The sequence below is a fragment of the Falco peregrinus genome, chromosome 8, assembly GCF_023634155.1.
Source record: "Falco peregrinus isolate bFalPer1 chromosome 8, bFalPer1.pri, whole genome shotgun sequence".
Lineage (NCBI taxonomy): Eukaryota > Metazoa > Chordata > Aves > Falconiformes > Falconidae > Falco > Falco peregrinus.
This window is the reverse complement of record NC_073728.1, coordinates 5,502,248-5,516,336: the sequence shown is the minus strand read 5'-3', so window position 1 is coordinate 5,516,336 and position 14,089 is coordinate 5,502,248. Positions and strand designations below refer to the sequence as shown.

General features: G+C 40.1%; 1 protein-coding gene across 1 annotated transcript in view; it reads left to right on the top strand.

Moving 5' to 3' along the window:
- Positions 1 to 2,640: 2,640 nt before the first annotated feature.
- Positions 2,641 to 14,089, top strand: part of COL3A1 (collagen type III alpha 1 chain) — a 52,977-nt gene continuing 41,528 nt past the window's right edge. The window contains exon 1 of the mRNA XM_055812349.1: positions 2,641 to 2,855. Within this exon, the coding sequence (XP_055668324.1) occupies positions 2,777 to 2,855 (79 nt within the window). The 5' untranslated portion in view covers positions 2,641 to 2,776. The remainder of the gene's footprint in view (positions 2,856 to 14,089) is intronic.

Genomic DNA, 14,089 nt, shown 5'->3' with positions numbered 1-14,089 from the left:
GTTGTGCCACAGGCTGTTCAGGCCAGGTAATTAAAACAAACAAAAATGGTGAATGCCTAGTCAAAAGGAATTGACTCAGGATGGTAAATGGCAGTTGCCTCCTGGGTTTATGCTAGAATTATAAAATCAATTCTACAACCACTGTTAGGTGAAGGTAACACTAATGACAAAATCCAGTGTAGCTGAGCATTGCCATTCATTGTTTGCTGGACCACAGCAAATATACTGCAAAACCCCAAGGAAGATAAGGTCCATAGGTTATTTTGGGTTTTATGGGATGCAATCATTAAGTGATATTGGTTATGCTTCTATACAGAAACCTCAGGATTCGTTTCTGTACAAATGCAAGTACATAGATTGATACTCCAACACCTATGGGAGATGTGTCACGGGTAAACCTGGGTTCATAATCTAGTTAGAGACTAGTTTAATATCCAAAGTGAACAATCCAGAACTGTTCTTAGAATTGAAATTTTACTCGAACAATCAGATGTTTTTCTGTAAAATTTGAAGGGAAGTGTTAGTGAAAATAATGGAGTCACAGGAAGAGTTCTCTTTTTCTGAAAGGATAAACTTAAGAAATGTAGATAAATGTTTATTGTGGTCAAATGGTCTGAAAAAATTGTATAATTCGATCTGGAAGGGGCTTTAAGTCAAAGACTGTGATCAATTTTCTCTTGAATTTTTCCTTGGCTATTTAAATGTGAACACTACCACGTAACATTCATTAAGTTTCCCGAAAATTAAACACTCACTGTAACAAACATGTAGGCATTAATACAGAAAACAGAGTGGCAATAAAAAACTGATCTGCATGCAATTTGGCTGAACAGTTAGTTTAGTTTAATTCTTATGCCATACCTGACGATGATTTGGATCCAGTGCTTGGTCTGTACATTTTTATTGAAGAGAATCAAACAAATCAATCCAGGTGTTATTAGATATTGTGGTTCTAATTTATGTCCTGAGCATAACTCCAAAAGAGAAGAAAACCTTATAGACCTGTGCATAAAAATGTGAAGCATTTTGGTTTATGTTTTGGGGTAGCTCAACAGGAGGTGGTTATCTGTCTGCTCATTGTAGCTACTTGGAGTTTCTAAACCAAATAACCTGTTCAGTAGTATAAGACTGGATATGGAAACCTAAAACTGCATGAAATAATTCTGCCATCCCAACACAGACAATGTGGAAAACTGGGAGGTATTTAATTCATGCAAAAAAGTGGTGTGTAATTTCTTGGAAACGTATCAAGCCATTCATAGTTTATGAGTGTGTAAGACATAGAAGAGAACCTCAGGGTATGTTGAGAGTGGCATCAAATTAATTTAATGTCTTTTCATACTTTTCATACTTCAACCTTTTCCACCTCAGGTGACCCCAGCAGAAAAGGACTTTCCAGTTTAAGTACAAATGTATATCAGATAAATAGGTTTTGAAATGAGATCCAATACCTATCAGATTAAAAGGTAACCTCAAACCGCTCTTATTTTGTTATGCATACAGAGGTCCCTTTTTGGGGATGACAGTTCGTGACATTAATGAATTATTGATGGGTGGGACGGTTCCCTGGGTCACTGTAATCTCAGCAACACTTAAGAACAAATGAATGAGCATTCCTGCAGTTAATGATCTGGATCAAATCAATCGACTGAGAGCAGCAATTAGTTTGGTCATTGTTTTAGCAGAGATGCACGCTGGCACAGCTCTCTACATTCACTTTGGAGTCTCCCAAACATGTACTTAAAGCCATATTCCCAGCAAAACTACGTTTGTAACAAAACCTGTTAAGCCATTATACTTGGGAAATAAGTTTGTGTGTTCTGATCCTATTCTTGGTAAAGTTTTGCAGGGAATAAAGAAAGAACTAGGCTTAAAAGGGATTAGCAATCTCCAGATTTTTTTTTTTTTTTGTCCATTATACTTTCTTGTTTGAGGTGCGAACAGTAAAGAAAAAGGTAGTACTTGTTCTGCATTCCTTTCAAATGTTGCAATGACAGCGTCAAACAATTATTTGAAAAGTTTTAGTTGGGAGATTGGTGCTTCTGATTTGAGATCTTGTTTTCTTCATAATTTTATTAAATGTTTGCTTTCTCCCCAGGTCACATAAAATCATGGCATGAGGCAGAGATGGTGAGAAAAGCACTGGAACAGAAGCATTGCAATGTTCAGACCTCCTTTTCATTAACTTTGATTACCCATCAGCAGAATTACCCAGGTTTGCTCCTCCACTTCTGGGATTCTTTCAGTCTGTGGCATGTCAGGTACTTACCTTTTATCTTTGTTAGGGAGCGCTAAGAATTATAAACCCTCTTGGGGCTGTACCCATTGACTCCTAATTACCATGAAAAAATGCTTTACCACAGAGACTTTGCCACAGGACTCTTTTTTCACATGCCTCTCTCTCTCTCATATAGCGCACACTAACTGTTCATGTACAGTCTCAGTATGCATTTTGTATGCACACAAAAGTTCCAGATGTGCTGTGTATCTTGTTTAGTTGACTTTATTCTTCTGCAAAGCCAAGAGAAATATTAATCATTCATTTACTGTTAGGGGATGGGTCTTCTTCTCATGTTTCAGTAAAGGGGGTGGAAAAGTAAAGTAAGCCAATTTTTTTCCTATTTAAGGCCAAAGCTGGGGAATGCTTGTGGCTGAGTTCTGTACATGGCCCGGTGCTGGAAGGGCAGGGAACAACCGATGTTGCTATTTTGAATAGATTTTTCTTCCCCCCCCCTTTTTATTTTTGCACAGAGAGTCTCATGTCTAATATTTAGACATGATGAGCTTTGTGCAAAAAGTAACTTTGCTCATTCTTGCCGTGTTTCAACCCTCAGTTATTTTGGCACAACAAGACGGTGAGTAATTCAAGCTTCTTATGATTTAATGTTTTTATTTTATTTTTATTTTCACCAATGATTTTAATAGCTTGTAAGAAATGCGTAGTCACAAATCTCACCAGAACACTTTTCCTTCAGTAGTTCAGCAGTCAGACACCCAATGCTGAAGCTGGAAGCTGCAGGAGTTTGCATTACCATCCCAAAGGTTTCTCTTCACTTTGCTTTCTGCTGTGGTTAAAAGGACTGTACGGCGCCGTCTGCCTTAGCTGCAATTGTTCTTGTTCTTACTTGCTTTCCTATTACAGACACGGGAGAGTTTTTAAGCTATTTCTGACTCTTGGAATAACATTTTAACTGTTAGCTCTGTGCTGCCTGGAAGTTATTTGTCACAAGCAGTAAGTCTGTGCTTCCAGCTTTTTTATTTGGAGTTCTCCTTTGTACTTGTGTGTTTTCCACTGGCAGCGTGGGGGTTTGTTTAAACGATTTGCGTGTGGAAAACAGCCTGAAATTTCTAATCAGTTTGGATGAAACATTTTTTAAGAACGAGATAGGAAAATATGTCAGCTTATGGGATTTTTACTTTGACATAAAGCAGGAGGGTAAATTAATTCCCTCAGCTGAAATAGAGTTGTGCATCTGCAGGCTGTTTCGGTCCCTCATGAGACTGATTAGCAGCTGATGGTATCTGGGAGTCTGTGCAAGTATGTATGTGCATGTTTACAGAGAGCAAGAACACCAAAACCCAAGTGAATGTGGAATTTAGAGGGGAAAAAGAATACTTTGTATACAATAACTCAACACAGAGTGCAGATAAGTGTGGTATGAGTATTTAAGTTAAACAGATGACATTCCACAAGTACAGCTGACCTTTTTTGGATGTGCTCTGTTCCTGCTTGCCAGACATTGTAAACCAGACCTTCCTTAAGATAAAACATCTTTTCTTGTAAATATAAAAGATCAGCAATGGATTTATTCCTGCATTGAGGCAATGAATAACATTACAAGTAACTTGGTAAAGAAGCAGCCAAATAAACTGTAGTGCAGGAGACGAAAGACAAATGCGTTTAAAACCATACCCTACCCTACTCTGTATGATACAAATCGTGAAAAAAGATTACTTTAGCTATTTCACGGCAAACCTCTCTGCCTCAGCGTACCTGGAAAGGCACCTCTGCTGAAGGGGTGGCTGTGAATCTACCAGCAGGCTCCTGGCAGCAGAGCAGTTGGAGCTCAGGGGGCTCTGTGCGTGAGCAAATCAGGTAACTACATCTGCAACAGCAGCATGCCCAAATACCAGCCCCCTCACCAAGCACAGGCATGGCTAAGCCTTGTAAAGTATCTTAAAACAACCCCACAATGCATATGAAGATGTTCTGTAGAGAAAAAACGTCATACACTGTGAACTGAGCTTTTCTGCTTCTGCCCTTCCTATATATAAACTCTCTCTTCAATATTCTTCAGTGAAGAAAATATTACAGACTTTGAGCCAAATGTATGCTGTGTTTTGTCTGCTTACAGCATCAAATGATACTCGTATTGCATATATTTAATATGCATTATGTGTGTGTGTGTGTGTGTATATATATATCTATGTATCTTCAGAGGGTTAAGGACTAAGGAGGTCTTTATCCTTCTAAAAGAAGGATACTTCTAAAATCAGTTTTATTTTTCCCATTAAGCAAATCCCCTCTGAGTGCCAGGTCTCTTTCCTTCGCTCTGGTCATATCCCTAGATGTTTCTGACATGCAACACTTATTTGACTCAAGAAATTGTAATTTTTGGGTAGAAGAACAATATACAAACGAAGTGTGAGGGAGTATTCTCATTTTTCTGCCACATTCCTGTTTCTTGTGTGGTAACATTTCATTACTGGGCTAACTTCCATACTACTTACAAGGATGAGGTTGCACAGAGACACTGATAATACACCAGTTATCCCTTAAAGTATCTAGTCCTGTCCTCTGTTTGGAATGTTCCTTTCCACACATTTGAATATGCTTTTCTCACAGAAAATAATAACTGAAGGAGTTGCTTATTAGCATCACTAAATCATGTGCAGGGCGGCAATGGGCTGGGAAACCAAATTTTCCACGATTCAAAAGAGAATTTCCAGACATGCTAAAATGCTCTCTCTTGTCAAGAAAAATGTTTATATGGTTAGTATCAAATGTAAGTCAATATAAAATTTTCCTTGGGAGAGCCTGCCAGGAGACAAGACTTGGCAAGATATTAAGGAAACTGCTCAGTATACACTAAGTTTAGGATAGTCAGATGTATCTCTGGGCTATATGTTTCTTTGTCTCGCTGTAATAGCTAGGAATGGAGATTTGAATACAGCCTCAGGGTGAACCTCTGCAAAAGCTTGGGATCTGGATATTGTGGAACAAGGAATTTTCTGTGACTTCCATAAACAAAAGCTGCATGTCCTGGTAGCCCACTAGGATGCTTTTAGACTGCAAATGAAATCACCTTGATGCAGTTCAGGTCTCCTGATGTGTGCCAAGGTAGTGTGAAGCATTTGCAAGCTCTGACCATGCTCAAGATAAAATGCCTCCAGGTGGGTGACATGACATGAAGCTGGTGCTTCAGACATGACAGATGATTCAGATTCCAGCAACGTATATTAAGTGCATATTAAACTACCCAAAAGTGTAAGAACTTGGAATGCTGCTTTAGGAAAGAAATCTATCCACTACCCAAGCCAGCAGGATTCGTGCAAGCATTTGCTAGCCTTACAGCCTGCATTCATCCCATTTATCTTGAGTTTGTACAGTCAGTCAAGACAGCTACTTCCAGAAGACAGAATAAATTTTAGCTGGACAGACCGGAGGTATTTGGCAATTTCCACTGACTACAAAGGAAGCACGTGCACAGCTATGCGGCCTTTGGTGCCAAAAGGGAGGTCAGATGGATTTGGGCCTGTGTCAGCTGCATCTAAGAGGGTTAAGGGATGTCTCAGTCACCTGGAACTTGACACTTCTCCTACATACACCCCATAGTCCTTGAGGAACCTCACTGAGGTCATCAGAAAAAGTCTACAGCTCTAAAAGCAGTGTAAGAGCAGAGCCAGAAACCTTTCATTACTATTATTCAGAATATTTTTTTGTTCTAATGTAATGTAGTGTTTTCCTTGCAGTGTAAGTATTATATTGGATGTTTGTTCAGGAAGCTCATTTCTAAGGTAATGACTGAATCCTAAAATATCTCTGAGAAGACTTCCTGGCCTTTCATATTGCTTTCTTTAGCAAACAGAAGTTTTAAAATGAAATATAACTGCTATCTGTAGGTTTCAGAAGGCAGCGTGCAAAGAACTTCTGCTGAGCGCCCACTTCTGATGCCCCAGAAAAGAAGGGTTGATGGGGTTTTTATGATATTTTAGGAATGATTTTAGGATGATATTTTAGGAAAACTTACCAACAGATTTTTTTAACCATTTTGCTTTCTTCTTTCATTAATCAGAAAGGGTTAGACAGGTAATGAAGTAGATGGGTGCTGCACAGTCGCAGTGTATCTGTGAAACTGCCGGACTTGACATTTTTAGCACTTACCTGTATGCAACATTGCACATATTGCATTCTTGTTGATAAATTAGCTAATTTAATGGTACTGCTAATGACACTCGCAACTATCTTTCCTCAGAGGCTTTGGTAACACAGAAAAGTGCCCCTCCAGAATGTTAAAGGTAAAACCAGATGATGTATGTCTGTGTGCCAAAAGATAATTACACCATCATAAGTAACCTGGACTCTGTGAAGGTATGAAAGAGCAGGGCTCTAATGCTGCTCTTCCATTTTTCCTAACTGCTTTTTACAATGCACACGGCAGGCAAGGTTGTACTTAGGAAAATTGAAACATTCCTTTCTGGTCTGGAAAAATCATGCTAAATGAAAGCCTGGGGAATCCACCCCCCTCTAAGCATTATATATATGTTCTTGGAAATACGACAAATTTCATAAACACATTTTAGATCACACATCCCTGGAAGATATTAGCCTTAGGAAAATGAGACCATTATATATCCCTTTCATTATTTTCCAGATTTGTTTTTGATTTGAGACCAAATCTATGTAGACAGATTTTTTTAAAAGAGGAGGTGGAGTTGGAAACGTGCACCGCTTTATTACGAGGGAAGAGGCAGAGGTAGAAGGGTGTTGTCCCTGGCATGAATATCGCTGTTGATGCCTCGGTCAGAGTCATTACATTTTCTCCCCTCTTACTGCTGCAGATTACAAACAGATCCTATTTCCTCTTCCAGCTTCTGCCAAAGTTTTGAGGTTTGAAATAGGTAGCCAGGTGTCCCTTGCAAAATCTGGGTGTTAGCTTTAATTAATGTTATTCAAGAGAAAGGAAGGAGCGACTTACTATCTCTTTTTTTTGTTTCCCAGAGTGGCTGATAAACAGGACTGACCTATTAGTTGTAGTCCCAGATATGTACTATTATTGTTTGAACTTTTTCCTGATCAGAAAAGTGCAGAAAATGGGATATACCTGGCTTCATAATTGGGAAAGTATGCTGTAGGTCAGTGACGGAAATGATGCAGCCTGTCATTTAGCATTTTAGATTTCAGAGTTGAAAGGTTCAGCCTACCAGTAGGGGGAAACAATAACAAAGCGTGCTTTCCCAGGCTGGCGGGCACCATGAAAACTGTAATGCTCTTGATGTTTTTGTGGTAGGTTAGTAGTCTGGAGAAGAGCACAAGCCACAGCTGCTGTAACAGTTGCCAGTTTTAATTTGTTGATTTGAAGTAATAGTCCGTCAAAACCCACAGAATTGGAAATTAGCGCAATGGTTATGCCCATTAATACTCCAGATTATGCTGTCCTTTAGTCATTCTTGTTTAAGAAACCAGGCAAAAGATATGGTATTAAGAAAATGGGGGGTGGGGGTGGGGGGGTGGGGTGTTGGTCCTAAACTAGCTGGATTAGATTCCCACATCATTGCAGAAATGTCTTGTGGTGGAGCAAAATTCAATATATTATCACCCAGGGAAATAAAACTTAGACTTGAAAAGGGTATTATAGAATCTTTTCTGACTCAACATGATGACTATTGGCTTATTCTCCTTGTGGTAGCTTGGCAAATTGTAGATTGCACAACTTCAACATGGTTTAGAGTTCAGTACCCACCATCTGTATGTCTACAGCTTTGAGGCATCCAGATTTTGGGTTTTGGCAGATGACAAATAACCTTCAACCCAAAATGGAACAAAAAATTTAGTGTCATCATCTTGCCTGCTGCAATACTTCGCCAGCCTACCCCTCCTTTGACACATCTGTGATAATACACCATGTACAGAAGGAGAACTGGGCACAGACGTGATTCCTGCTCCAGGAGCGGCACAAGAAGTGTTATTTTGCTTCTATACCTTCAGCTCAAGGTGTTGAGGGTAGTGTGGGTAGGTACAGAAGAGTGCTGCAGCCCCTGGCCCTCAGCATGCTGCCCATCTCAAGTCCAGGGGATCCAGTGGATTCCTCCTGGAGAGAAGGCTGTTTGGGGCTGCGCTGCTCGAGGTGATGTTACCTCTGTTGCAGAGATGCTGTGTGGTAACTCACTCCACTTGGCTCTCCATGGCCATGCTGCTGCTAGATACAGCACTCTGACTTAGCGACTACTGCAGGACAGCTACTCCTCCATGGATTCTCTTGCTTCCATTGAATCTTTCCATGCATAGGGATTGTGAAGCTTTACTTTCTGTCCTTTCTACAGCATCTCTGACAAGCAGTGCTTTGTCCCTGGAAAAATCTATAAAGAACTCCCACATAATTTCCTGATCTTTCTCCATTTAGCACAGTCAGACCCTTTGCTTTTCAGAGAAATAGGTTTCCATATTTATGTGTATGGACCACGCCATTAATATTTCTCACATTGCTTTGAGACTGTATAACCATTTCAAAGATTAACACTTACATTGCTTTAGGCTGTGGCTAATGAATTTACAATTTCCACAGAGAGTAAAAAATTATGTCTTACAGGAGTCAGAAAATCTTTTCTGTAAGCATAACAGATGGAGAGATGGAGAGGTGTGCTTATCCTATCTTAAATGCTGAAAGGGTGCAAGGCAGAATGAACTGTCATTAACTGTAGAGCAATACATCTTATACACAGAGGCACAGCAGATTATATTTTCCATTTATATTTTCAAGCAGTCGTTATTTTTTCTCATCTTGTGTTTCGTAGGAAAGGTTCTCTCCATTTTGCTTTGAGAAAACCTAACGTTCTTCCAAACACTGCTTTAATTTATTTATTTTGACTTCAGAGCCAATCTTCTTGTCTCCAAGTTTGCGAAGTGGAAGCCTCTGCCTGTTTCATGTCAAAATGACAATGGAAAACATGATATAACCCCCTCCAACAACAACCGCTTGTTGCCTGTAGTTTGGATAAAATTCAGCTCTGGGACTTCTGGCTTTGTTTAGTTTAGCAGAGGAGATGCCTTTCAGATTAGCTAAAAGACTACTTCCATTTTCCCTCATTTACGTCAAACCCTTCATTTAAACATGAACTATAAGAATGAGAATGAAAACGGTACCTCCTTTAACAACGCCTGCACATTTCTTGTCTTGCTTTGATTCACACAAGTACCCTGTGAAGAGGTGGCTGCCAGGGAGGAAACAACTTGCGGGGGGACATTGAACAGGAAGAATGTGATGATAATGAAAAGATACATATTTTAAGGGTGAATGTTTTCCTTTATTTTGAAAGCCTAGATTTTTTTCTTGTAGCTAAAGGGGCACTCAAATGACTTTCAAGAAATGGGGGACAAGACTTGTAGATTTAAGGCTTTGGTTGAGTTTGTACCAGAACGGCCTTCAGGGTAATACAAAGCTGTCCGCAGCCACAGGAAACCTGTCCCTTTCTGTGACTGGTTTGTCTCTTTCAGTCACTGTGCATCCCACCCTGGAGGGTGGCACAGGCACCTCTGCTTTCCTGCCAGGCAGCAAAATATTTCCTTCCATGTGCAAAACTTCTGTCGGCTGCTATGGTGGCTTCAGGCCCCACTTTATTCCCAGCCCTAGCATTGCACAGGGCAGAAGAATCACAGGAACATCCTGTCTATATTCACAGCAGTAGCTGTGAAAGGCTGAACTGCGCCTGGAAACTACTTCCCACAGCAGTTCAGCACTGGCAGCTCTTGGAAAACTTCTGGACATAATTAGTTCCCACTGAAATTCCCCACAGTTCACACCCAGTGACCAGTTGGTGCACTAGCAGGCTGTCTGCTGCAAACTTCTATGTTCCTCTGTTCTTTCCCTTTGTGCTGCTGCTTCTCTTTTCATTCTTTCCATTTTCTTTTAGGAAAAGAGGCAAGAGTAAAATTGCAGCTTCTTTTTCAAACAGACACGAGAGAAGCAATTGCTCACCCGAGCACAGCTAAAGGATAATATGGGAAGCATTGCTCACTGTTCCTTTGATGTTCAGTGTAATAGCCATGCTGAGCATCAAAGGAGAATGAACTACATCCCCCATGCTTTCCTTCAGCTGTAAGCAGTGAAAATAGAATTAATATTGTCTTGGAAAACACTTCTATGTTCATGAGAGGCTCTTTTAAAAAAAAATATGTTTTTTTCCTGTCTTTGGCTTTAAATCTACAGTATGGTGTTTGCTTGTTTCCCTACAGAGCAGTAGTCATCCTGTGCCAGCTGTTTAAGAGAAGAATGTCCTAGTGAAAGCAAACAATAGGCTGTGTAGTGGGAATTGCAAATCTTTGAAAAGAGTAATTGAATTCTGCTCAGACATTTCGAAGATTCTTTGCACAATATTGTAGGCCTGGTCATTGGCAGGGTGGTCCTCTTTGTAGATCCCTCTTTTTTGTATGAGCAGAACAGCAGAAATGGGGCGGGGGAGGGGGGGGAGAGAAAAGAAAGAAGAGAGGCGTTGAAGTCCAACAGATTCTTTTCCTGTTAGAGCAGCTGAGGAGAGAAAGGGAATTGTAAACTTCTTTTAGTGAAGAATCAGGGGAAAAAAAAAAAAAAAAAAAAAAAAAGAACAGCCTCTTCATTTATCTCTGGCCCAGGCTTTTCCACTCACACCTTTTAAGGACTGGGACAGATAAATTCCGGCGGATCTGGCTTGTCTGCTGCAGAGGGTCCATCCCTCCCTGCCATGCGGCACTGTTTATCCTCAGCCTGCACAGAGCAGGGAGAGCTACACGTGTGCCAGGCTTCAGGCAGCCGCTTCAGTAGCAATGCTGCTGACCCCTGATATTAATGAAACATCAGCTCTGTGCTTGTGGGCTCTTCACCACGCCAAAAGTGTGGACCTTCACCTGATGAGGGCATTAGTTAGGAAGATTCTAAGGTCTTCATGCTTGAAACATGACATAGGACTTGATACTTGAAAGTGGCTCCAAAATTAAGAAAGTTGTCTTTGGTACCCTGAGAAAACCCTCACAATACTCACTTTAGTAGCCTTAGGGAGTTGACAATAAGAACGTTGTATCCAGTGTACAAATAGCCATTTAATATCCTCTGTGAGGCAGATTAAGAAGAATTTCAAATACTGCCATCTGTATCCAACAAACTGTCCAAAATGGATGTGGGGTGAATTAGCACAAACTGGAACAAGGAGTGAATGAATACAAAGTGTTTTGCAGATGAAACTAGGCTAGTGATGCTCTATGCGTTCAGAATCCCCCCTCCCCTCGCCCCCAATCTGCTGAATTACAAATATCTTTAATTTATTGGCAGCCAAAGATAAGATTCTTTTCTTTAGACAATACGCCAGAGCTCTTTAATCCATCACAGCGATATGAAATAAAAGCAGCAAACTCTTTGTTTACGTCCAACTTCTGAAATTACAGGGAAATCAATAAAATTGTGCAGGGAGTTATGTTAGTGTAGAATCTGACCCCCTGCTGCTTTACTCATCTCTGATGTAAATTCACTATGGCCATGGAGTTATATTGGGGCTGACTTTGTCCAATGTATCTGAAAATATAAATGATGTTACCATATGTACTATACTGCATTGTAACATTTCCCATCTGTTTCTGTCTCAGGAGAGAAGCATTGAATCAAGCTGATCTCTTCCAAGGCAAACCACAGAAACAGCATTGCATAAAATTGTTAGCCCTCTCGCTGAGCTAAGGGGAAAGCAAAGATCGTGTCCCACTTGAAACCTTAATCAACTGATAAAAATTGTTTTAATTACAAAGTCATGCGATGAAAAACAAAAATCATACTTTCCCCTCCACCCCCACCCCTGGCTTTTGGGTTTTATCTTGTGAGAAGCTTCAAGTATCTTCAATTAAGTAGTTCAGTGTTTTGCAGGAGGTGCTATGTAGAGCAGGCTGTAACAATTATCAGTTTCCAGTGGTTCCCTTTCACTTAGCAGCTCAGAAACTGAAACTCGATTTCATGATACTTTGGATCTGTCAGAGCAGTTGTACAGTCGGGGAAACCTGCTAGTATACCATGAGTTTTGTAGTTTTTTCTTTATTCTTGCCAGGACAGACCTACTGCAAGAACCGTTGCAAAGAACACTCCTCTGTTATAAACTATTCCTGGTCCTGGCTAAAATCAGAAATACAGAAGTATGTCTTTAAGATAAACCTTGGGGGTGGTTTGTTTGGGGTATTTTTGAAAGTTCTGACAAAATGTGCTGGGTTTTGGTATTTTTTTCCACTCAATTGATCCTAATAATTGGAGCATGAGGCTATTGCTTTTCTTTAGAAATATGTTAGGCCAGCTTCTGGATAGAATTGGAAGTGTTCAGGTTAAGATTGTCTTGATGCTTCGACTCTGACTGTAGAAGTCTTCATTGATTGCCCAAGGACGTATGTTTAAAGAAACTAATAAATTCATAAAATCATCAGTAATCCCATCAAACCTCGAATTTATGTCAGTCTCTGTTTGGTTTAAGACACAAGTCTTTCTGCCATTTGGCATCATTCGCTCTAAAGACAAGAAGCACATTAAAATCAGATTACTGCAGAGTAGTGAGAATTTATGCCAGCGCTAAAAGTAAATAGCCACAAATAAAGTGATTGCAGCCTGCTGCTTATTTTTAGAGTGACACCAAATGGCACGAAAGGTGATGTGCCAAAAAATATTGTAATGTAAGAACAGAGGGGATGGAAAAATCTCATAGGCATTTTACCAATACTTGGAAGAGTGACTGGAAAATTATGCAATGGTCCCTCTAAAAGGTATTGAATGCATTGAATTAAGATTAAATTCTTTCTTACTGCATGTCCTACTCTAATGCAAATGGTTACCTTTATTAAAAGGCTTGATCTGTCAGGCACAGATGACCCTCAGTTCCCGCCAAAATAATTAGTAGTTGGTGGTTTTTAGGTCTAATACTAAACCCAGTAAAATCAAGAAAGGTTCTGATCAGGCAGTGTTTTACCCTTAATCAGGAATGAATGATACGCATTCTGCAGATTATAGCAAAAGAGGTCTATCTTGACTAAAAGGGCAGAAGTTTAAATATAACAGTTTGAGCTACAGAGTCAACCTGTCGAGAGAGGACTTCGGAGACAAAATCTTAGAATAACATCTCAATACAGATGGTCATTCAGGAATATCTTCCTCCCTTACAAAGAACAATTTAGGCCATGACATTGTCGAGGAATAAATAGTTAAAAACAAAAGGACTGGAACTATCTCTTGCATCCATCGGATGTGTTCCTCAAAATGACATTTATAAGTTCAGGAGCAGCTATGACAATACTCTGGGCAACCCCCCAAAAAGCAGCAAGGCGATAGATACGTAGCAGGCTGCTCTGTCTTGCCTCTAGTATGACTCAGATGGAAATGACAGTTCTGCCAAAACAACCCCCACCAGTAAACAAATGAAAAAACCCTCCTTGCCCTTTGTTTTCCTATTAGCAGTTCTGCAACAAGAAAACTCTTTTTTCAGCCAGACACCAGCTGAAGCCAGTGGGGCTGTTGTGTAACAGTATCGCTGATGGGCTGTTGCTGGTCCCTATTTCAGAGCAAGACTTATGTCGCAGGGTGACCTTTAGAAGTTGCATGAAGAACAGCTTTCAAGGATGTCAACATATGTGCCTGAATAGAGCCAGTTGTGAAACATTGACGTTGAGGCAGAACAATGTGACAGAGATTCAGCTGCTTTAGACCATGTTACCTTTGAGAAGAACAAGAGGCCTCTAAAGATAAAAGGAGGAAAAATAAGAGTTCTTAACATGAATGACGCTTTGAAAGATTAGGAAAAGGCTAATAAGATGTAAGGAAAACAGAGGCATTTTGTGTTTTACTTGGTAGCAAATATGCCATATGGATCTTTTTTA